The 25,204-nt window shown below is 47.2% G+C and overlaps 1 protein-coding gene across 1 annotated transcript; it reads right to left on the reverse strand.

The window, feature by feature from the left end:
• Positions 1 to 3,405: 3,405 nt before the first annotated feature.
• On the reverse strand, positions 3,406 to 21,624 carry TMEM247 (transmembrane protein 247). Its single transcript, XM_054474796.1, has 5 exons — positions 21,394 to 21,624; positions 20,321 to 20,680; positions 16,655 to 16,843; positions 9,575 to 9,672; positions 3,406 to 3,601 (listed from the first exon to the last, which is right to left on the reverse strand). Exons 1-5 carry the CDS (start codon positions 21,508 to 21,510, stop codon positions 3,406 to 3,408), a joined length of 960 nt encoding a protein of 319 aa, XP_054330771.1. The 5' UTR covers positions 21,511 to 21,624.
• Positions 21,625 to 25,204: the final 3,580 nt, after the last annotated feature.

Genomic DNA, 25,204 nt, shown 5'->3' on the forward strand with positions numbered 1-25,204 from the left:
AAGGCGATATGAGCCATGATTGCGCCACTGTACTCTAGCCTGTGGGACAGAGTAAGACCCCGTCTCAAAAAAAAAAAAAAAAAAAAGAAAAGAAAAGAAAAAAGAAAGAATTAGATGATCTGTCTCTTAAGGTTGTAAGAGTCAATCCACATAAAGCATTTAGCAGAACATTTGGCACATGACAAATACTTGCTATTGTCATTGGTTGGGTGCATGTTCCATGTCATGAAAAATTCTTAAAAATCAGCATTTTAAGTGACTTCCTTATATTGTTCTTTTATACCCCGATTTATTCATTCTCATCATATATAGTTAGTTTAATAATAAGAGAGTGAATTTTGTAAACCTTTGCTCTAGTTTGGACTATTTCCATATGCAAGCATCCTAGAACAGGAATTAATGAGTTAAAGAATATGACGATTTTTAAAAGGCTCTTAATACATATGCCAACTGGCTTTGGCAGAAAGGATTTTAAAGAACGGGGCTTAAGCATAGTTTTCAAACGGCAGCAACGAGAAGTGCAATATTCGACTTTTTTCCTCCCTCTTTCTCCTCCTTTCTTCCATTGTAGCATTTGGAGCCTAGACTTTTGAGACGGTCCCTTGGTGTGAAAAGGGCCGGCGCACCGGAGAGGGAGGAGGAGAGAGCAGGTTTGAATGTCATAAGCGCCCGGACAGTCTTAGTAATTGTATCACAGTTGACAGATGCGGCAGCGGTCACGTGACCCGTGTATGACCTCATAGCTCCAAGGCTCGTGCGTTCAGAGCCCGACCCAGCGGCGGCGGGAGGAGGGGAGTGCGTTTTCATCACCCCAAGTTGGCAAGTTACTCAAATGAGACCTGAGGGTTTGGGAACTCTCCTTGGTTTCCTGGGCACTGGGAAGCCCAGGCTTCTCTAATCGCTGGGAAGCGAGACGATTTAGCCTCACAATTAGCAAACATTTGCTAAATGCAACTAGGTGCCCTCTTCTGGCTGCAGGCCAAGCTCCGTGCCAGGTTTCATCTTACTTCATTCTGATTATCGACATCTCACTGCCGAGGAAACAGACTTGCAGACACCGATGAGAAAACTTAGGAGCCAGCTGGGGAGGGAGGACTGGCCCAAAGTCACAGTCAACGGGAGGAAGCGGCGCGCGCCTAGCTACGCAAAACCGTGTTGGACTCGGGGAGACAGGGGTCAGGGTGGGGTGGGGGCACGGCCGGCTGGGAGGGCTACCCTGAAGAAAGGTAGCGTTTAGGCAGGATGGAAAAACGCAGAACAGAACGCACCGTGACCTGGCAGAGCATCTGTAGTGGAGAGAATGGGATTTTAGAGGAACGCTGAAAATAAAACAAGAAAACAAAAGACCAGAGGAAAGTATTGCTAGGATGAAGGGGGAGCGCCCTGGCTCCTTTGCCACCAACCCAGCCCCAGTGACAGTTAGCTCCTAACTTTGAGGGTGCCCTCCCATCCCCAAAGCCCTTGGTTTTACGTCTAAGTACACTCCCCTTGCAGGGAAGCGCCAGCTCCGTGACTCTGGTTCTCTAAACATTTTCCTTGCAGACTCCCAAAAGAATTTTGAAAATCTGTGTACCCCTTGCACATTTTTAGGTGCAAACATTTAAATTGTTTTCATAAGTTTAAATAGTTACATAGAGTCTACTTTCTGGTGTATTGCAAATATTTGACATTTTAAAATAAAACTGTCACAGTACTCTGAAAAATGTTTCTAAATGTAATGCTATTGTGATTGGATACAACCATCGTCCCTTTTAAAAATACATGAACAAGTTGAACAAATTTCATTTCTTTTTTTCTCCTTGAACTTATATTTCTCTTCTACTTCCCATACAGAGTTTTAGCAGAATATATTTTTATGGTTCAAAGTCTTTTATGTATCACCCTTCACTCTATCATACTTCTTCCAAACAAAACTATGTGTATAAAATGAATTTACTTTTAAATTTTTCTGTGACCATATACTCAGTGTTAAAGAACATTTTGTCTTTATTTGTACCAGGATGACTAGTACACAATCAAAACAAATGCTTTACAAATTGTAATAGGTAATAAGAAAGCATAAAGAATAATTAATTTGAAATGCATCTTTTAAGGAAATGAAGCTTTCTTCCTCATCCCAGTTAGTTCCTATATTCATGGGTGAATAATCCTTATTGCTAGAAAGGGTCAGAGTTCAGCATTAATTCTATTCCTGTTTTTCTTTTTTAAAAATTGATGCTCAGCTCAGAAACCTTTTTCACGTAAGGACAAAGGAATGCAAGGACCTTGGTGATAGCAGTGTCATTCAACTGTATAAACTCCTTTCGAGTTATATGCCAAAAATCATATGGGTAGATCATTAAAAATCTATCAGCTGACAGCTAGAATTGATTCTCCTTCACTTTGAATGAAGGCAGGGAATTGAAAGCCAGTTGATTTGTTCGGTCATTAGAGTTGCTCCTGCTCATTTTCTCAACACGGATACCAGGATTTAGATTCTCTCTTCGTTGCACTGGACATTTTCCCTGGTCAATGCACCATGGTAAGATGTGGGATGGGTAAGAGGTATGCCCTTTTTTTTGGGAAATGGGAGAAAGGGGAGGCAGGAGGGAGAACCAGCAGCAGCAGCATCCACTGGCATGTGCTCAGACAGGTCACCTGTACAAGAGAGCCAAGCAGAAGTTGAGGATTTGGTCCCGTGAGTCTCTTTAAATGACCCACACCAAAATACGTATCCTTTGGAAAATCTTCATATCCTTAAGAGTGCCTGCCTCTTAGTTTGTACTGGCCCATTCCCGGATGAGTGAGCAAAGGAAAGAAAGGCGATGGGGTGAGGGGTTCCTGCAAGTTCTGAAGGTTTATTTGCAGGAGGGAAGGTACTCTTCTGAGGGCTGACCTCCCTGAGAGGTGACCTTCTTTCTTCAGGGCCTTTCCTGGGAGGAGGCAAAAGCAAAACTGATCTGAACCCCAGGCCCGCCAGCTGCTGTCTCTCCAGAAGGAGACTCTTCTCTCAGAGCCTTCCTTCTCTTTTTGGTTCAACCTGATTTGAGCTCTTGAAAGAACCTACTTCTCACTCCTCCATGGGGTGCCTCTCAAGGGCAGGATGGTGTCTGCAACAGACCCATCAGAGTGGAGGGGAGCATTGTGGGTTCAGCCAAGGCCAGGGAGAGTGAGAGTCCTGTTGGACCCAGACACAGCACCAGCCTCCTTTGCTAGCTTCCCTCTCCTCACCAGCCAGGGCACGCTCATTCATGGTGCCTTTGTGTCCTTAGAAAAAGACCCTCTTTTGGGCAGATGCAGCACCATGAGCCCATGGGGTGGGGAGGACAGGACACCTTTGTGCTAAGAAAAAAGCTCCCCTTCTTCTCAACTGATGCAGCCCAGTGCCAAGGGGCGTAGCTTGGCCAGGGGAGGGTGGACTGGATTTCAGCTCCCACATGTCCCCACAGCTGGGCACCTTTTGGCATTGCACAGCTGCCTAATCGGGGGGGTTTGGGGACACTCAGGATAGATGTAGAAGAAGGATGAACGGATACTCTGGCCTGCCCCCAGCCCTGCTCTGAGATGTTTCTCATACGCTTCTGCTGGAATTCCCTGCCAAATGGACTCTATTACATTATACCTTAAAAAAATAAACTAAAGACAGCCAGACCGACATGGAATTCCGTAGCGTGCATGGCTCACAGAACTACCCTAGTCTCCAGCCTCAGTACATGCCTCAATCCTTGGGCTCAGCTGAGAAGACGTCATTGAGAGAAATCATTAAACTTCAAGGTTGCAGGCAGCCATGTGTTAGCTATTTTTTTTTTAAGCCTGGAGCAAGGAGTCTATGAATTACGTTTCCCAAATCCATAAATGCAACCTGAGAAAACCCCACACCATGATTCACTATAAAGAAAAGCTCTGATAGATTTCTCTCTTAAATACAGCACCTCCCAGCAAGTCAGTGCCTAACATTTGTGGCGACCTAGGACAAGAGGGCTAAAGGAGGTCAACAAACCTTGTGTTGACACATGTTTAACTATAATCTATTAATAGCGAACTGTCAAATGCTGTAGCCCCCTATCTTGACAAATCTTCATAATGACCTAGAAGGTCAAGTTTGAATTAGAATCTCATTGTCCTGAGATAGCCATGCTGAAACATTGTGGTTGTGGGGAGAGCTGGCTGCAGGCCTTCCCCATCCCTGCCCCTGGAGCCTGCAACTCACAGGCCATGGCCTGCCCTCCTCCTGTCACACTGAGCTTTGCCTCACTCTTTGGGGAGTCTGATACAGGCATTCCAGACTCCATATCCAAGTTCCAATCACACCTCTTATGGCCTACAGTTTCCTTTTTTTTTCTGGGATGGAGTCTCGCTCTTGTCGCCCAGGCTGGAGTGCAGTGGCATGATCTCGGCTCACTGCAACCTCCGCCTCCCCGGTTCAAGTGATTATCTGGCCTTAGCCTCCCAAGTAGCTGGGACTACAGGCGCCCACCACCACTCCCGGAGGGGTTTCACCATGTTGGCCGGGCTGGTCTTGAATTCCTGACCTCTGGTGATCTGCCTGCCTCAGTCTCCCAAAGTGGTGGGATTACAGGTATGAGCCACTGTGTCTGGCCATGGCCTGCAGTTTCTAGAGACAGATCTGGGGCCTTTTGGGCAAGTAATTCCAGGGTCCTGTATACCCAGAGTATGGTCTAGGAAGAAGGAAGTGTGAGCATGGGTGGAGACAGCCACTGGGTCCTGGAGACTCCTTACCCCACAGAGAAGAGTCAGGCCGGAGGAGAGCCAGAGTAGAGGACTCTTAAAGTGCACGCCCAGAGCAAGGTCCCTCTTGTCCAGGTCTGAGGGCAGTACTGCCTCCAAGAGTGACAGCAGCTATGTGATGTGCCCTTGCCTTCTGGAGGCCAATCCCCTGCCCTCACCCCCATCACACACAAACTGGGTAGGTATCTCAAGAACCTTGGTTTTTTTGGTAACAATTTTATTGAGATAAATCACGTACTATGCAATTCACCCTCTAAAGTATGTGATTCTTCAATGGTTTTTACTGTGTTCATAGAGCTGAACAATGAACCACTAGCACAATCAATTTGAGAACATCTCTTTACCTCAAAAGAAACCCTGTACCTTTTAGTTGTCACTGCCAAATCCCTCTGTTCATCGAGCCCTAGGCGACCATGAATCTACTTTCTGTCTATAGACTTGCCTATTCTGGACATTCCATGTAAATGAAATCATACATGTGGCTCTTTGTGACTAGTTTCTTAGCATAATATATTCAAGGCTCATCCATGTTATAGCAGGAATGAGTAACTCATCCCTTTTTATTGCCAAATATTGTACGGATATCCCACATTTTATTTACCTACCCACTGGTTGATTGACACCTGGGCTGCTTCCAGACCTTTCATGGACCATCCTGCGAGCACAGTGCTCTGTATGTTGGCAGCGCACAGCATATGCTTGTCTGTGGAGTTTCCTGCTGGGCATCCCCTCTCAGCCAGGCCCTGCTGCCACTTCCTTTGGCACCGTCATCAAGCCCTTCATGGTGCTAGAGGAGGGCTGTTTTCTCTCAAGAAGTGGGGAAATGGCTCCCTTCCCTGCAGACGGGCACACGTGCTTACATATGTTCCAATGGCTCTGCTTCTCTCCATCTCCCTCAGACTCCCTTGGTTAGGTTCATGAACACATCTTTCTTTATAGAACAGGCTGGGCACAGATGCCATGGTATCTCCTATGTTAGCTGTTGCTGAGTCGAGGTGCCAACTCATATAACGAGAAAGCCCTTGCAGGATTCAGAACGCTTGGTTGTGAGTGAGAGAAACCCAATTCAAATCAGTTAACAGCAAAAATGGAAGCTGAAAGGTCTAGGGATAGCTCTTATCTCAGGTGGATCCAGGGACCCAAATCATGTCATCAATAACTCACTTTTTCTCTCCCTCCTTCTCCATCTGTCTTCCCATATCTTGGCTCTGCTTTTCTCCATATCGATTTTATTCTCAGGTAGGCTTTCCCCAAGTGGAACAAGATGACCAACAGCATCTCTGGACACATAGTCTACCAGCTTAGTAGCCAATGGAATAAGAGCTCATCTTTCCAAGAGTTTCCACGAAACATCCAGGTTCGAAACTCATTGGTCAGGCTTGGGTCATGTGTCCACATATGAACCAATCATTTTGGCCAGAAGATGGAATGCCCTGGTTGGCCAGATCTGGGTCCTGGGCCTACCCCTTGACTAGAAGTCAGTTTACCTGAACCTCATGGACTAAGACTGAGGAAGAGGGAGTGACCCAAAAGGAAATCAAGGGGAAATAAATGCCGGACACAGGCAGCAGATGTTACTGGAACCGTCCTATGAACTGTCCTGTCTAGGGTCTGCCCCACCAGTTTATCATGCATATCTAGATAGGCCTGAGCCCTAGTAGTGGACATTCTTAGGCTGAAGCCGAGATCCCGTTAAATACGTTATCGTTATATACATGTCGTTACATATGATAAATCAATTCTTTATGAGACCCTAGAAATTGATAGCCAAGATATTCCCCCTCTTAATGAGGGTTTATCATTGAACACGAAGAAAGGCTTAGTATAAGCAATGTTGCCCTAATGGTGGAATCATGGGCTTTATGGAAGCACGTTGGAGAAAATATTTTGAATCCAAGAGGCCTTTTGGAGACCCAGAGGCTCAATAAGTAGGTATCCATTCATCCATCACATCCATGTTTAGGATCTAAATGTCCTTAATTTCATAGTAATTTATTCATGCCAGGAATGAGCAGAGAATCAGGATGGGGGAAGTATCAGAGGGGCCAAGAAATCATAGACAAGGATGCCCGGGTAAAGAAGACTTTGTTGTATGCAGCAGCACAACATAGCTCTTCTCTGACATCCCCCTCACTCTTTCTTCCCATCCCTGTTCCTTTGTCACCATGGCAACCAATGATGCTCCCTCCTTCTCTTCCCCTCTCTGCTCACTCTGGTCCCCAGGCCCCACTGCTCTTTGTCTGACTGGCTTCACACCGCGGTTGCCAGTGAGCCTGGGCGTGCAGCTTCACCTTCTTTTCACCCTCCACCCTGCCACCCTCTCCCGCCTCATTTTCCTGCTCCCAGGCTTCTGTTTCATGCCTTCCTTAATCTTGATCCAGGCTTTAGTGAAATTGCCATCTTTCTTCAAGAAGTTGTATGAAAATTAGATTTTTGCCACTCTAACCTGATTTGAAATGCATTAAGAGATGTGTCTCTTGAAACACCTCAAGGTGAGGCAATTTGTGAAGGGAAGAAGCATCCCTTACTGCGGCTTCTGTGCTTAAACATTGTTAGAGAGTGAATCACATTCTATTTTTGTACTAGGAGTGTCTTCTGTTTAATGAAATCCCCCAGCGTGTCTCTGAGTGAAACAGAGACTTTATCATAAAGGAAATAACACTTCAAGTTCAGAGATTGTGAGCTGTTGGCCCCGTGGACTTTTGTTAGGTCTGTATAGTGGCTAAAGAAAATTGAACCAACATTTAAAAATCAGCACGTATCACATAAAAGTCTGGATTTCTGGCTGCCCTTGAGTTGGACATGGGGTGTGTATCTCCACATGGTGAAGATGGGAAGGAGGGAAGAAGGAGTAGAGGCTTCCTGCTTTACAGGTTCTTCCTTTCCTGTCAGCTATGCCTGGCCAGCTTCCCAGTTTTACCTGGCCCACCTGGGCCCTCCTGGCATCTGAGCTTCTGACCCTGGCCCTAATTGATCTGTTTTTGTTTGTTTGTTTGTTTTGGTTTTTGAGATGGAGTCTTGCTCTGTCACCCAGGCTGGAGTGCAGTGGTACGATCTTGGCTCACTGCAACCTCCACCTCCTGGGTTCAAGCAATTCTCCTGCCTCAGCCTCCCGAGTAGCTGGGATTACAGGCGCAAACCACCATGCCAGGCCAATTTTTGTATTTTTAGTAGAGACGAGGTTTTGCCGTGTTGGTCAGGCTGGTCTTGAACTCCTAATCTCAGGTGATCCGCCAACCTTGGCCTCCCAAAGTGCTGGGATTACAGGCATGAGCCACTATGCTCAGTCTCCTAACTGATCTGTTTTGAGAACAAGGATTCTCCCACAGTGCATAGAGTTTGCTTAAGGGCAGTCATCTGGAGTTCCTTTGAAGTTAGCCTGATACCTGAGAGCAGATGAGCTTTCTACCAACTACTGTGCTTCTAGAGTCTTCCAATCATTGTTTTCTTGGAACCCACTCAGGCTAGCTCAAATATTATGGGCTTTGTGTATGTGAGGCTATGGAGATTGCTTAGAAGTGAAAGTCAGCCAGAGTGAACTGTGTGGGGTTTCTCTCTTACCCAACCATCTCCCTCTTCTTTCTTATACCTACTGCTGTCTCAGAGTGGACGTACCAACCTGGTCTTCAGAAAAAGAGCCAGGCATAGCAGATTCAAGAGGGAAGACCCCAGGCTGCCAGTTACAGACTCACTCTCCCGTCTTAGGAGACCTAGGAGAGGACATGGGGTGGGATCCAGACGGAGTTACCCAGGCCTTTGAGTATAGATCTGCTGCCACTCATGAAATGGCAGGTGTGTGGGTCAAGTGGGCCAGTGAGTGAGGCCTTACATCTGTCCCCTCTCAAAGACATTTTCCTCCTTAGCACTTGGTGAGGGAAGTGTGGGAACACAGGAGGGCAAGGCTGCAGTGAGCTGAGATTGCGCCACTGCACTCCAGCACCGGTGACAGAGCGAGACCCTGTCTCAAAAAAACAGAACAAAACAAACAAAAAAGAAACATGGGAACAGTTAGAATAAAAGGGTAGATTCATAAGCAGAAAAACTCTGGAGCTGCTACCCCCAGCTACACATATCTAGAGAGATATACAGGGGGCCGCACAATGCCATCTGAAATGGAGTAGCAATTCTCTTCCCATGTTATCAAACCAGCTCGGAACCTTTGTTCACAAACCTAAATGAATGAGACGCAGCACGGTTCTTTGTTTTCTTCCAATCATCTTTCAGCTCCTTGACACACTTGGTCTCTGCCACCTCCTGGCTGAGCAAGCTTGGGCAATTCCTGAACCTCTCGGAGTCTGATTTCTCATCTGCAAAGTGGGTGTCATGGGCTGGATTATCTCCCCTCAAAATTCATGTGTTGAAGTCCTAACCCCCAATACCTCAGAATGTGACCTTATCTGGAGATAGGGGCTTTAGACTACATATTGGGTACAGTGTACACTGCTTGGGTGATGGGTGCACCAAAATCTCAGAGGTCACCACTATAGAACTTATCCATGTAATCAAAAACCATCTGTACCCCCAAAACTATTGAAATCAAAAAAAGAAGTCATGGCGTCAAAATGAGGGCTTAATCCAATCTGACTGGTGTCCTTGGAAGAGGAAATTTGGACATTCAGAGAGACACCAGGGATGCACACAGAGAGGAAAGACCACGTGGGGATGTAGTGAGAAGGCAGCCGCCATCTGCAAGCCGAGAGAGGCCTCAGAGGAAACCAAACCTGCGAACACCTTGATCTTGGACTTTCAGCTTCCAGAACTGTGGACAAATGAGCATCTGTTGTTGAAGCCACCCAGTCTGTGGTATTTTGTTAGAGCAGCCTGGGCAGATGAATCTAGTGCGTACCAGTGCTCCTTCATGGAGGGCTGTGGGATAAAATAGATGACATGAAGAGCGTTGGACAGGGTACAGTACATCCTAGGTGTTCGGCAAGGGTGAGCTTCCTTTTCAAGAAGCCGTCACAGAATGCTTTAGCTCGCAGAGCCTTTCTCAGATCGTCTCTTACACTCCTTCTGTTTATTTGATTGATCAATCATTGCTCCTTAATCACTGATTGAGCTCTGTGGTCTGGTTGTTGAACCCTGGCAGTGGGTGGTCTCTGCAGCCACACTATTTGCTGCTCTTGCACTTCCAAGACCTGAAGCTAGAGCTGGTGCTCAGAGAAGAGCTGCCCCATGGTAGCAAGTGTCTGTCACTGGCTCTTTCTGGGGCAGAGGGAAGCTCCTGAAACCCGGCCCTCCCCACCTCCTCCACCAAGGGTCCCTCTGCTCAGCACTTTCTGCATGGCTTCCTGGTGGCTGTCTTCCAAGGCCTGCTTTCTGCCCCAGGACCTTACAAAGGCTGCTTTGATGAAAAGTTTGAGGCAAAGTGACTGTGTCATTTGATACAAGAGGCTCAAGGGGGTAAAAAGTGTAGCTTTCTTCTATTTTTGGATTTTCTAGCCCAGAGGAGTATGATCAACTGAATGGGGCTGGGGCGGAAGCCAGGAGCAGAGGGAGGAAATGCCCCCAAGCTGGAGAGCCCCTGTGATTAGCAGCTGGAAGCCTAGAGCGTGACCTGCTTGTGAAGAGGTGCCTCTGCAGCCAGACTCTGCACCCAGAGCTGGAAGGCATGCAGGGGCCACTTGCCCTGGGGCCACCAGACTCGCTTCCTCCAATGGCCTGCTCCAGCGGTCCCTGCCCCTGCAAAATGCACAGAGCCTGCTCCCTCCCTCCCTCCTGTTGATGGAGTACAGGCCAAGGATAGTCACTCTCTGGGTGAGATTTCAGAGGCACCACAAAAGCCCCTTGACCCTAGGGTCTCCGTCATCCACCGCCAGGGCAGTGGCACAGGGCCCTGCTCTCAGTGGGGGCTCTGCACATGGCTTAATGCTCTGCTGTCACCGTCGTGGAATTCTTGATGGGACACTGCATTGTCCTCTTGCACTGGGCCCACAAATTCAGGAGCCTGACCTCCCCACCTCTCCCAGTTCTTGAAATTCAGGTTAGCAGTCACTTCCCTTCCCTGCTCTGGCTGATACCTGTCATCTGTGTAGCTTCTCATTCACCACCAGCCTCCACCTTGTTATCTCACTAATTGTCACTATAACCCTGTGAGGGACTGATATCTCTCTGACTCGTGGCCCTTTGTAGGATTTACCCCATGAGCCCAGGCCTTTTGATGCCACCCCTTTGCTCTCTTTGAGGAACAAAAATGCCTACCTCCTGAAGCTATCTGTAATCCCCTCCTACTTAAGTGTAAGAAATTTGCAAGTCCAAAACCCATCCTCCACTTCACTCTTAAGAGCCTACAAAGCCCTCTGCGGGCGCTTAATAAATACTGACTAATGAACCTGCAGCTGCTGCTCCTTTGGCTAATTAAATCTAAGTAAGTCACAGACTTTGAATTATGCAACAAGGCTTGGCCAAAACAGCTTAAAAATGTGGGAGCCCTAGCTTTTCTGCTGTGCCCTGTGGAAAAATCCCATCTTTTAATCATGCTTAACCTTCCTGAAGAACAGCGGCAACCTTTAAATAATGAATGAATGTATATTAGCAAGATTTCCCCAAAGCTATACGTGGGAGTCAGATCAAAAAAGGGACAGAGGCGGACACAGGCCTGAGGGCATTCTGGAACTTTCTGCTGAGTCCTGGCCTGCAGGGTGAAGTCATTTGGTTCCCCAGAAGCCCAGAGCATGAACTGGTGAAAGGGAGGAGGGGCAGATGTGCTACCACAGGCTCAGCTTCCTGATGTGGCACAGTAAGCTCCTGCCACCCCTAGCCTGCGGCAGAGGTTAATGGAAAACCCATAGCACTTCTGAAGGGCTGTGCACTCAGTTGTTCTCCCTCTCATTCCCCCTAGAAGACCCTCCTGGCCAAGAGCATTGTCTTCATAAAGAGAACAGAATTTTTTTTTTTTTTTCTGATAGGGTCTTCCTCTGTCCACCAGGCTGGAGTGCAGTGGCACAATCACAGCTCACTGCAGCCTCAACCTCCCAGGCTCAAGTGATCCTCCCTTCTTAGCCTCCCGAGTAGCTGGGACAGCAGGTGCATGCCACTGTACCTGCTGGCTTTTTTTTTTTTTTTTGGAGATATGGGATCTCCCTATGTTACCTTGGCTGGTCTTGAGCTCTTGGGCTCCTGCCTCGGCCTCCCAAATGGCCGAGATTGCAGACGTGAGCCACCGCGTTAGCCCAGGACAGACCAGGACAGATTGAATTGAGTCTCATCACCTATAACAGGCTTTCCAGACTTTAAGATGCATATGAATTGCTGGGGGCTGGGGGGTACTGTCAAACCACATCTGCTTCAGTGGGTCTGGGGCAGGGTCTGGGATGCTGCATTTCTAAGACGCAGATGCTGCTGATCCACAGATCACACATTAAAGAGCAAGGATTTAGGTCTTTCAACCCTGATTGCTTATTAGAATCAACTGGGGCACTTGTTAGGCTAACAAATCACCTCTGGATGCCATCTCAGATCAATTAAATCAGAACTCAAACAATCTCTAGACTTTGGTCCTTCTTTTTTCTGAGTTATAGTCTAGATAATTTAGAGGTCACCCAAATGAAGCCTAGAAAACTTAACTGACTTGCTTACTTACCAGTCATCTGCTAACTTGGGACTAGAAATAGACATGGCAGGAAAGTGGCCTTTGGAATCAAGCCTTAACCCTCCTGCCCGAGTCTCTCCAACTGTAGTCCTGTCCTTGGGCTCACTCAGGAGGGCAGCCTACAATATTCCATTTAGGGAACAGGAGAGATTATCCCATCTTTCTCTCCCTAAGCCTACCTGAAACTTTACTATTAGTGCTTCATTATTTGGGCTGAAGCTTAGAGGTCCTTTGCAATGAGTACAATCTCTTATACATAGACTTTAGCAGCTTGGTATCCATGGGATGATCAGAGTCCCCTGACTGGCTCCGGGCTCTGCTCTGTGGGATCTGGGATCAGGAAGGGAAGGGGCTCTGGAGTCCAACTTGCTTCCCCTTGCAGCTCTGCTGAGGGCACCCAGCACAGAGAAGAGTGCCCTTCCCAGTCTGCTGCCCTGATTGTGTCAGGTCATGGGGCCTCAGGCAGAGGTCAGGAGGATGAAGGCAGAGTGGCTCCAGGCATGTGGCCCGGGAAAACCATGACCTCCCTGCTGTGGTATGCGGTACTCTTCCTTAAAGCAGAGTGCAGCAGTGGCCAGGCCCAGATTGGCTACGGCTGTGCTCCATCTGATGGTTTCAACCCCAGCAAGGCTTTCTGGCTCAGCAGCTCAGGAAGGGAGTGGGAGCTGGGCCTAAGGAATTAGGGATGATACACCAGTTATTTGCTTAATTCAGTATCTCCCCCCTCCACTCATACTATCAGAATTCTAATTTTGTTTGAGGCTCCAACAGTGTCCACGCAAAAACCTTACCACCTCAGACACCCTACAGATAGGTGCAGCCACATGACCTTAGTAAGCAGAAGTCTCTGGGTGGGGCTTCCTGGGAAGCTTTTAAAAGGCAGCTCCTTTTCTGACCTGGAGTAGTGGACCTGGTACTTGGAGCTGCTTCAGCCAACTTGACGCTATGAGGCTGGAAGCCACGGGCTGAGGATAAGAGCCCTGTGGTGGTGGAGGAAGGCACCACCTGGGTCCTCTATGACTTCTGAGAGCAGTTTCACCAGCCGTGGATGGACTACCCGGGACTTCTTGGTATGTGAGCAACATAAACCTCTATTTGGTGAAGCCATTGTGGCTGGATTTCTTTTACAGCTGAATGTAATCCTCAAACTCAGGACCTCAGAAAGTTTCTGGTCTGGAAACGGGAAGGTCCAGGCAAAAAAGCGGTCCCCAGGAATTAAAGGAGGATGGCTTTTATTTATCTATTTTGAACTACTATTCCACTCTATAATCTTTAGTGTATTCCCTATTTCCCAAGGGATTAAGATTATATTCCTCAGACCAATATTCAAGGCTAACACTTAGCCCCAAACCAATTTTCCAGGCCTGTTATCTTTTACACCATTCCCTGGAGCAAGAGTGACCCTTCCCTCCTGGATACACATTACACACTCCCACCCTAATCTTCATTTGTGTGAGGTATCCCTCCTGATTTCCATCTGTTCGGGCTTACCTAGCCTTATGAGCTTGTCTTTCAAGAAGACTTCCTCTATCACCCAGGGCTGCAGGGAGCTCTTCTATGATCTCATTTATAGCTGAGGTCTGTATACTGACAGCTGCTTTACATTTTCATGTGTGTTAAACTCATCTCCCCAGCAAGGTTGTGAGATCCTCCCAAGGTAGGTTCTTGGGAGCAGGGTAACATGGGAAGAACATGTGCTCTGGAATGATCTCGGTTAAGTCTAACCTCTCTGAACCTCGGTATCCTTGGCTGTGAAGTGGAGATGATATACATTTCTACCTGCAGGGTTTTGGTGATGATAGCCTCCTTAGGGACTTAGGGCGCATGATGTGTTAGCATTGGTGCTGAAGAGGCGCTTGTACATTGGCTTATTACCTGGCTGGTAACTGCTTAGCTGGGCCTTTTTCCTATCCTTTGCCTCTCTCTCTCTTCTGATTTTCTGCTTTGCATTTGAACCAGAAGATCTGTTCTAAGTTTAGGGAGTGACCATGAGTAGTTCTCATTTTCCTAGAGGGCAGATCCGAGGCTAGTGGCTTCAGTATTCAAACACAATAGGGAAGAGTAGATCTCATGCCTGTGGCTAAAGATGTGGGATGAGATGCTCACTAACTGCTCAGGGGAGTTTACTTTCTCTGAAGATTAAGAAAAATGAATGTATTTAAGTCTAGTTTTATCTGGCAACAGATGGATGGATTAAATGACCTTACGCACTTGGGTTTTTTTGGTTTGTGTGTGTGTGTGTGTGTGTGTTTTATAAATGCCCAGTTCTGTCTGCTCTAAGAAGGTAAACAGGTGGACCTTAAACTTCTTGCTATCCTTATCTCCATCTCTCTCACCTCAACCCCATGGGGCAGAAACCCAGATCAAATAAAATGATCAGAAGAAGTGACCCACACCACAATGGCCCTTCTTTGAAAGTTTAATGAGAAATGACACTTTTATCACTTCCAAATTAAGTACCTGTCACATGCAGCTATCAGTGGGGTTGGATATATGGAGTTGGGTGGGAAATGAGAAGTCACCATGGACTAAATGGCATGATAATGTGTGCTGACATTGAAGTCCCAAGGCAGTGATTTTTGTCACGTGATTTTACTGAGAGCCGCTCGAGAGCCCAATGAGACAGAAACTTATTCTCTTGTCCCTCTTAAGGCAGAGCCCTATGCCAGAGGAGAGAAGGGGTCAATAAAGACTTGATTAATTGCACAGCTGTGTCCAGCCTCATTCAGTTTGCCACATTATCACTAAAGTGTCATGTGGCACAGCCAGCCATCATGGCTGGGCTGCTGGGCTCAGAGTAGCCAACAGTCTGCAAGGAGTGTGTGTGTATTGAAGGGCTGAGGGGTTGGTGACTGGGGAAGTTGAACCCCTTTTCTTTGTTGCATACATGCGGGGCAACTTCACTTTGTGCCTGACTGTGAGCCTTCTGGTGTTCAAAGTCTGTTCCTTTGGGTTGTTGTGTGTTTATTTGAGGGGCTGTAAGCCTCTACTGTGGACAACTGTATACTTGTTTTGTATCTCTGTGTCAGTGTATTTGTTTCTGGGTTAGCTTTTCTGCATTTTTGTGAGTCTGTGTGCTTGGGTTAGTAGGTGGGTACAGGGGTGGGGGTGTGTGTCAACTTTTTTTTTTTTTTTCCATGTCCAGCTTTCCAATAGAGTAGAATTAATGACGTCCTCTGGGTCTAATCAGGCACTTAATTCCTCCTGCCATATGTCCCCTAGGAGTATGCCCTTATTTTGCCACATGCCTCACCCAGGAGATACACAGCTCAGTGATAGGGGTACCCCTTGTCCACCAGGTTCAGCTAGGCCTGTGCCAGGCTCGCTGGAGCTCCACTGCCTCTCCTTTTTAACCATATGCTGTCTGAAGGCCAGCTGTGTACAAGTCTGCTCAGGCCCAGTGCTAAATGAGGCCCGGCCAGTGGCCTGGTGATGGTATCCTGTCATGTTGGCACAGCTGGAGGGATCTTGGGCATCTTGGTTCCTGTATTAGTTTCCTGTGGCTGCTGTAACAAACTGCCACAAACTTAGTGGCTTAAAATAACACAGACTTATTCTCTTACAGTTCTGGAGGTCACGAGCCTAACATGGGGTGGCAGGGCTGGGCTCCCTCCGGAGGCTGTAGCAGAGAATTCTTCTATGGCCTTTTCTGGTTTCTAGAGGCTTCCCATGTTCCCTGACCCGCAGTCCCACGTCATTCTGGCCCCTGCTTCCATGATCACATCTCCTTTCTGACTCGCACCCTCCTGCCTCCCTTTTACAAGGGCCCTTGTGACTACTGCGGGCCTACCTGGATAATCTGGGATCATTTCCCCACTGCAAGGTCCTTAACACAATCACATCTCAGCCTCTTTTGCCATATAAAGTATTCATGACCCTGGGGATTAGGGCATGGACATCTTTGCAGAAGATGGGGGCGGGGGCTGCTCCCAAGCAGATCACAGGCTTCCCACCCCTCAGAGGTTGATGAACATGAGTACATGTGGTGAAACCCAAGCCAGCTTGGTCATGATGTACTTCTATGGTTCTGGAAAGGTGTTCTAAACCCTCCTTCCCTGCAGATATCTCCCTGACCTGCTAACATCTGAAATCTTCCTCTTGGGATAAGGCATCATGTCCACAGTGAGAACTCAGTCTCTGTATAAAGGGCATGAACATGCTTCTTCACTCTCAGGTGTAAATGACTGACAGCAGGGCCCTTCCTAAGAGTGGATTCTGTTTGGACAGAGGCACAAAGTGAAAAAAGGAGGTGCCCGGGAGGCTGGGATCATGCACGGATAACATTCTAGCATGGCAGGGGGCGAGGGTTCCCAGTGATGGAGAGAGCAAAGGCACTTGGAAGTATGACCAGAAAGTTTTAATCAAACAGAGCAAAATGGCCGCGATGCAGAACAGGTAGTGCTTGGCGAAGAGAAAGAAGACCATCTCCTTGGTGACATAGATGATGTGAATGAAGATGAAGCAGTACAGGAACATGGCAAACTGGTTCTGGGGCAGCAGGAAGTTCTGGAGGCCTCCTGAAAACTGTGGGAGAGAGAAGACAGTGGAGATGATGATGCCACTGTTGGCGCCAGGCGGATCTAGGTTCAGTCCTGCTCTGTCCCTGCCTGTATGTGACCTCAAGTCATCATCTTCACCTAAAGAAAGGGTAATAGTGCCCATTTCCAAAATCATGAGGGCTGGGCAAGGTGGCTCATACCTATAATCCCAGTACTTGGGGAGGCCAAGGTGGGAGGATTGCTTGAAGCCAGGAGTTTGAGACCAGCCTGGGCAATGTAGTGAGACCCCTATCTCTATAAAAAAATTTAAAAATTAGCCAAATGTGGTGGTGTTTGCCTATAGTCGCAGCTATTGGGAGGCTGAGGTGGAAGGATCACTTGAGCCCAAGAGTTCGGGGTTATGGTGAGCTATGCTCATGCCACTAACTTCAGCCTGGGTGAGACAGCAAGATCCTGTTTCTAAAAAAAAATAATAAAAAAAAAAGATCACAAGGAGGAAAAGTGAGATAATGAAACATTTCTAGTCAGGTAACTGGCACATAGAAGGAACTCATCATTTTTTACTTTTTGAGCTGCTTTTATCCCTCTTGACTGGGGCACCAGGCCACCACCTTCCTTTCTCTTTACGGTCTGTACTGCCCATTGGAGCCACACGCGTGGGCCTTCTCTCTCTGACTCCAAGAGCCCCACATCTGGATGTTGAGTCTTGGGAGTGTTCTCTCACAGTGCCCTGACATTCAACCTAGTTTCCTGGACAGTGGCCCAATGACATGGTGTCCCTTGCATATAAATGACTGTTTCTGACCCCCTGGGTCCTGACACATATCACGTGGGTCAGTCCGTGGTCCTTCAGTCCAGGGTTTGGTCTCTCCTGGAGGCAGGTGCTGAGAGATAGGTGATGGGGTCTCCCTAAACCCTCAGAGTATTTGGGCTGGGGGAAAGCAGCTTGAATTGTCTCGCTGATTCTGTCTGTGGGTTGCTGTTTTCTTGAATCTATATAATTGGGGCCCAACAGTCTTCATTTTAACTGTAGAAAGTATCAATGTGTAAGTAAGGCAAAAGCTGATATTATTTTGATCCATAGTTAAGAGGGCATAACCCATGCATTATTTTTAAAAATATTTGTAAAAATCATGCCATATTTTTGGAAAGCACCAGGTGGCAGGGACTGAGATGCCCTAAACTAGCTAGAAACACACTCAAAGAGTTATTTTCAATTCAATAAACTCTCTCTGTCCGTCCATCTATTCACCCTCCCAGAAAAAGAGAAGAGAGGAAGGTTCAACATCAAGTCAACTCCCCAGTTTTTAGTAAATGTACAAAAAGTAAACACTTTTGTAAACTATCACCAAAGGCTGGGGGATGGGGACACATCACTATTGAAACAGCTGCATAAAATGTGAGGGCAACTAGAACAAACTGAGGGGACAGAAAATGATGATCTGATGCTGCCTCTAAAATGAATAGCTAGGAAGGTTGGAGACCAGAGGAAGCAATCCAGTGTTCTAATGGGAGTGGAGGACGGGGCTGACCCGACGGTTCTCTGCAGGCTCAGTATGGCTCTGGACCCCTGGACTTTGCCAGCTCTCTGCAGTCTGCACGTGTTTCAGTCTGAAATGCTGATGGGTGATCATTATGACTTTCATTAAAAAAAAAAAGTGCTTGTGAAACCCTTTAGACTTTTCAAAATACTTTCAATGTTCTATTTTTTGAGCAGAAGAGAGAGAGATAGAGATAGGACTATATACCAAAGATTTTCATCTCATCCAGCAAGGAGAAAGATTTTCAAACTAAAAGGGGGAAAATAAATATGGTTAGGAGGAGACACAGGCCAAAGGCATAGTTGCAATATCATATCTGCTTTAAATAGTTTCAGGCTCCACTTTGTGACAGATTTTATCCCAGGCTACTGAGAAAAGTCACAAGTTTGGAAATGGAACTTAGAATTCAAAAATATTAGGAAGTGTGCTAAAGTCTAAGCAATAGGCAAATGTTTTCTAGACTTTTCAAAAAGGGCGTGGGGGCAGCGGAAGATTCTAGAAATCCCAGTTCAGTAAGCTTGACTGAGTTCAGTGAAGTGATTTTATGTTTCTAATGAAGCAGGTATTTTGTGAACAGAAAAAAAGATAATTGTTTAAGAAGCCAGCCGTGTTCATTGAGAACAAATGATGCAAAACCAACCTTACTTTCTTAAAAAAACAAAAACAAAACTGGCCCAGTCAATTGGGGAAATGCTATAGGTAATGTAATATCTTAATTTTGGGAAACCATTTGACAGTGCGTCTCCGTTTTTTGGATAAGGTGGAGAAATGTGAGCAGGATAAAATGTAACTCAAGGGTGATGATTAATGGAACATTGCCACCTATACAGAGACATTTAGTGGTATTTACTTTAGGTCATATCCTCCTCAACAATTACAGCAATGATCTGGATAAACGCAGAAGGCACGGTTCTCAGAACTGAGGATGACTCAGAGCTGGGAAGCACAGCTAATACATCACATCCCAATAAAACTGAAAAGTGATAAATGTATGTTGTTGCATTTGGGTCAAGAAGTGAATTGCATGAGTACATAAAAATGGTAATAGCTAACATTTATTGAATGCTTACCTAATGTGCTGGGCTAATTGCAAAGTGCTTTGCATGTGTTCTCTCACTGATTCCTCACAACAACCCTATGAGGTAGGTACTACTTCATGGATGAGCAAGCTAAAGCTCAAAGGAAATTAGTAATTTGCCCAATGTCAGGGAGTTTATACCTGGTATTTTAATCCAGGACTTTCTGACTCTGAAGTGCAGGAAACACTGCTTTAAACAACATCTTCCGCTATTGAATGCTTATGATAGCCTAGCCATTGTGCTAAGCTCTTCACATCCCATTTAATCTCAAGTAGGCATTCTTATCCCCCATTTAATACAGATTAGGGAACAGTGGTGTACTTCTTGTGAAAAGATGGCTGTTTCAGTTGACTAGAAGGCAGTATGATCCAACAGGATTAACATAGCCCTGATCGGGGAGGTGATGGTTCTATCAAAATCCACTGGCCAGGCTGCAGTGGGGATTCTGGGTCTAGCCTCCAGGCATCAAATTTTAAGAGATGCAGAGAGGACTTGTGAGCGGTGGAAGAGGGAGGAAATGTTGAAGACTTTTCCTTGAAGCTACCAAAAAGGCTGTCGGGTGGGCGATGTGGTTCTGGGGCCCCTCCCAGCCTCAGCTCTCCTTAGAGAGTCACATCTCAGCTTCCCGTGGAAGCTCTGTTTAACAGAGCTGGTCAGGTAGCGTAGTGAGCTTTAAGGCAGTGAGCAGACATCTCTGAAAGTAAGCTAAGGCGGAGAGGGCTGGAGACCGCCCGAGTGGATGCTCAGCCCCTTTCAGCCGAGATCCAGGATCTGCAGGGTGGGATGCCGCGCAAACCAGGGAAGGTGGGCGCCTGCTCCAGGCCCCACGGGACTGCAGCTCCAGGCCTCCCTCCTTCCAGTGCCCCGTTCCTTGTCACCCACCAGGCGGGGCGCCGCCTCTTGCTGCAGCTGCTCCATCACCACCTTGTGCTGCCGCTCCCGCTGCAGCTGCTCCATCACCACCTCGTGCTGCCGCTGCCGCTCGTTCTCCTCGTGCAGGTACTTGAGCCGCGTGAGCTCGAACTCCATGCGCACCTTCTCCAGCTCCATCTCGGGATTGCGCTCAGTCCCAGTGGCCGGGGGCAGCTCTGCGGGTTTGGGTCCGTCGCCCGCCTGGCCTTTGGTGGCAGGGCAGGACTTGGGGGACAGCGATTTAAGCGGCCCTTGGCAGCCTCCGTCCTCACAAGCTTCCATCTCTTCCAAGTAGTCATAGGAGGAGTCTGGCTTCTGGGACTCTGCCTCCTGGCATGGGGGAAGTAGGGAGGGGAGGTACCGTGAAGAGTCAGGATGGGGATGTCCCTGACCCCATGGAACTCCCGCAGCCCCAGGCCGCAGTGGACTGGGGTGTTTGAATTGTAAAGATCTAGGCTGAATTCTTATTAGATGTGCTCTTACCGGGAGTTGTCAGGACCTGCGGGTCAAGGAGAGGGCAAACTAGCACCAAGTAATAGTGCCCTAAAGTTGCAAGTGGAGGCACTGGGAGTTGAGTAGATGGATGTCCATTTTCCTAGTGATTTTTCTGATCACCAAAGAGGCAACTTCCGGGCCCATCCTCAATTCTACCTGACTTTGAGATCAGATGCCAGGTCTTCAGAACGTTACAGAGGGAGAAAGAAACCCAGGGTCTGAGTTGAGAGAACCTAAATATTTGGGGACCAGGAAGAGGGCTATGGTGGGGAGCCAGGTCCTATCCACCCAGCAAGGAAATGGCCCCAAGTAGGGAGGTAGATGCAGGAGACCAAAGCCAGCTTCATGTGACTTCACAATCTTATGGAGGACTACCTGGTCCCTGGTGACAGCTGGGTGCCAGTTACAGGGGTGGGGTACATGTCACCTGATGTTCTTGGCAGTTGTCTGGAACCTCAAAGCACTCAGCTCCTATCATGTGTTCCTACAGTATTCTTGCTCCCCCTGACGGAATAGGCGGGGGTGGTGAGACACAGCAGCCCCCTTACCAGACAAGCCCTTGGCTTCCCTTCAGACTTGGAGTCACCAGGCACCATCTTGGGGAAGGTTGGGCAACTTTCTCCCGCACCCCGGGCTTCCATCATCTCCCTGTCCTCTGCTGCCATCCAGAAAACCAGAACGCTGCCAGGTGGGGTCACAAGACATCATTTGAGGTGCTGACATTTGGCCTCACCAGATTCCACAGCCTGGCCACCATCACAATCCCCTGTCCTCATAATAACCTACATTCTACAAGTTGCTAGGGCCCCTTTGGTGGAGGGTGTGACACCTTTGAGGTAGTAACATGCTAACATTAAGAACTACAGGATGAGCATTTCCTGCCCATAAGGATTGCTTTGAAAACTAGAGTTCCACCTCGTGAAACTCAGAATTCCACCATTTGTAATCCATTTCCTTGGGTTCCTTTTTTAAATGAAGGGTGTGTTGGAAATGAGTCACAGCTCCACAAACCCTGTTATGGGCTAAACCAGGTCCCCCTCTCTTCCCAAAATTCATATGTTGAAGTCTTAACTCCCAGCCCCCAGTACCTCAGAATGTGACCTTATTTGGAGACAGGGTCTTTATAGAGGTGATTAAGTGAAATTGTGATCATTAGGGTGGGATCCTAATCCAGTATGACTGGTGTCCTTGTAAGAAGATAATGATGTGAAGACAAGAGAGAAAATGGCCATCTACAAACCAAGGAGACAGGCACTGTATTAGGGTTCTCCAAAGAAACATAAAATGACATTTATTACACAGAATTGGCTCATGCAATTATGGAGGCTGAGAAGTTTTATGATCTTCCATCTGCAAGCTGGTGCCCCTGGAAAGTGGGTGGTATTAATTCCAGTCTGAGTGCAAAGGCCTGAGAACTAGGAGTACTGATGGTGGAAGTCCCAGTCCAAGGGCAGGAGAAGACTGACGGATCACCTCAGGTAGTCAGGCAATTGAATTGAGAGCACCAGTTCAACCGGCAGTCTGCCTTGTTCCATTTAGGCCCTCAGTGGATTGGATGAAGCCCACCCACATTGAAGAGGGCAGACTGCTTTACTCAATCCACCAATTCAAATGTTAATCTCTTCCAGAAACACCCAGAAATAACATTTAATCAGAGATCTGGCCATCCAATGGTTCAGTGATGTCAACACATAAAATTAACCATCATAGATCTGGAATAGATCATTCTCTCCCAGCGCTCAGAAGGAACCAACCCTGCTGGCACCTTGATCTCTGATGTTGACTCTCCAGGATTGTAAGAAAACAAATTTCTGTCATTTACACCAACCAGTCTGTGGTTCTTTGTTACAGCAAACCTAGGACACTAATACAACCTGTCATTCATACTCCCACGTGGGTAGAATGGAGGGCTGGGGAATATATTTTGTCATCTTCCATTTTGTGAGAAAAGCAGCAAAACATCTTTGGTAGTTGAAAGCAGGATTGCAATATGGAAAGACAAAGGGCTGCATTTGAATTCCAGCTTTGCTACTCTCTCCAGCTGTGTGACCAAGGGAAAGTGTAGTCATTTGTAAATGGGACAAAGATTTAGCCACTTCCCTACATTGCAGCACCGATGTAAAAATTAGATAGGGTAGGAGGGGGAGTTCCAAGATGGCCCAATAGGAACAGCTCCAGTCTACAGCTCCCAGCATGAGCAACACAGAAGACAGGTGATTTCTGCATTTCCAGCTGAGGTACCAGGTTCATCTCACTGGGGCTTGTCGGACAGTGGGTGCAGCCCACGGGGCATGAGCCAAAGCAGGGCAAGGCACCGCCTCACCCGGGAAGTGCAAGGGGTCGGGGAATTCCCTTTCCTAGCCAAGGGAAGCCGTAACAGACGGTACCTGGAAAATCAGAACACTCCCACCCTAATACTGCGCTTTTCCAACGGTCTTAGCAAATGGCACACCAGGAGATTATATCCTGTTCCTGGCTCGGAGGGTCCCACACCCATGGAGCCTCACTCACTGCTAGCACAGCAGTCTGAGATCGAACTGCAAGGTGGCAGCAAGGCTGGGGGAGGGGTGTCCGTCATTGCTGAGGCTTGAGTAGATAAACAAAGCAGCCAGGAAGCTCGAACTGGGTGGAGCCCACCACAGCTCAAGGAGGCCTGCCTGCCTGCCTCTGTAGACTCCACTTCTGGGGGCAGGGCATAGCTGAACAAAAGGCAGCAGAAACTTCTGCAGACTTAAATGTCCCTGTCTGACAGCTTTGAAGAGAGTAGTGGTTTTCCCAGCACGGAGTTTGAGATCTGAGAAAGGACAGACTACCTCCTCAAAGTGGGTCCCTGACCCCCGAGTAGTATAACTGGGAGGGACCTCCCAGTAGGGGCCGACTGACACCTCATACCACCGGGTGCCCCTCTGAGATGAAGCTTCCAGAGGAAGGATCAGGCTAGAGTGGACCTCCAGCAAACTCCAACAGACCTGCAGCTGAGGGTCCTGACTGTTAAAAAGAAAACTAACAAACAGAAAGGACATCCACACCAAAACCCCATCTGTACATCACCATCATCAAAGACCAAAGGTAGATAAAACCACAAAGATGGGGAGAAACCAGAGCAGAAAAGCTGAAAATTCTAAAAATCAGAGCACCTCTTCTCCAAAGGAATGCAGCTCCTTGCGAGCAATGGAACAAAGCTGGACGGAGAATGAATTTGATGAGTTGAGAGAAGAAGGCTTCAGACGATCGATAATAACACACTTTGAGCTAAAGGAGGATATTTGAACCCATCACAAAGAAGCTAAAAACCTTGAAAAAAGATTAGACAAATGGCTAACTGGAATAAACAGCATACAGAAGACCTTAAATGACCTGATGGAGCTGAAAACCATGGCACAAGAACTACGTGACACATGCACAAGCTTCAGTAGCCAATTCGATCAAGTGGAAGAAAGGGTATCAGTGATTGATGATCAAATGAATGAAATGAAGCGAGAAGAGAAGTTTAGAGAAAAAAGAGTAAAAAGAAACGAACAAAGCCTCCAAGAAATATGGGACTACATGAAAAGACCAAATCTACATCTGATTGGTGTACCTGAAAGTGACAGAATGGAATCAAGTTGGAAAACACTCTGCAGGATATTATCCAGGAGAACTTCCCCAACCTAGCAAGGCAGGCCAACATTCAAATTCAGGAAATACAGAGAATGCCACAAAGATACTCCTCGAGAAGAACAACTCCAAGACACATAATTGTAAGATTCACCAGAGTTGAAGGAAAAAATGTTAAGGGCAGCCAGAGAGAAAGGTCAGGTTACCCACAAAGGGAAGCCCATCAGACTAACAGTGGATCTCTCGGCAGAAACTCTACAAGCCAGAAGAGAGTAGGGGCCAATATTCAACATTCTTAAAAGAATTTTCAACCCAGAATGTCATATCCAGCCAAACTAAGCTTCATAAATGAAGGAGAAATAAAATCCTTTACAGACAAGCAAATGCTGAGAAATTTTGTCACCACCAGGCCTGCCTTACAAGAGCTCCTGATGGAAGCACTAAACATGGAAAGGAACAACTGGTACAAGCCACTGCAAAAACATGCCAAATTGTAAAGACCATTGATGCTAGGAAGAAACTGCATCAACTAACGAGCAAAATAACCAGCTAACATCATGACAGCATCAAATTCACACATAATATTAACCTTAAATGTAAATGGGCTAAATGCTCCAATTAAAAGACACAGACTGGCAAATTGGATAAAGAGTCAAGACCCATCAGTGTGCTGTATTCAGGAGACCCATCTCATGTGCAGAGACACACATAGGCTCAAAATAAAGGGATGGAGGAAGATCTACCAAACAAATGGAAAACAAA

The sequence above is a fragment of the Pongo pygmaeus genome, chromosome 12 (genome assembly GCF_028885625.2).
Source record: "Pongo pygmaeus isolate AG05252 chromosome 12, NHGRI_mPonPyg2-v2.0_pri, whole genome shotgun sequence".
NCBI lineage: Eukaryota > Metazoa > Chordata > Mammalia > Primates > Hominidae > Pongo > Pongo pygmaeus.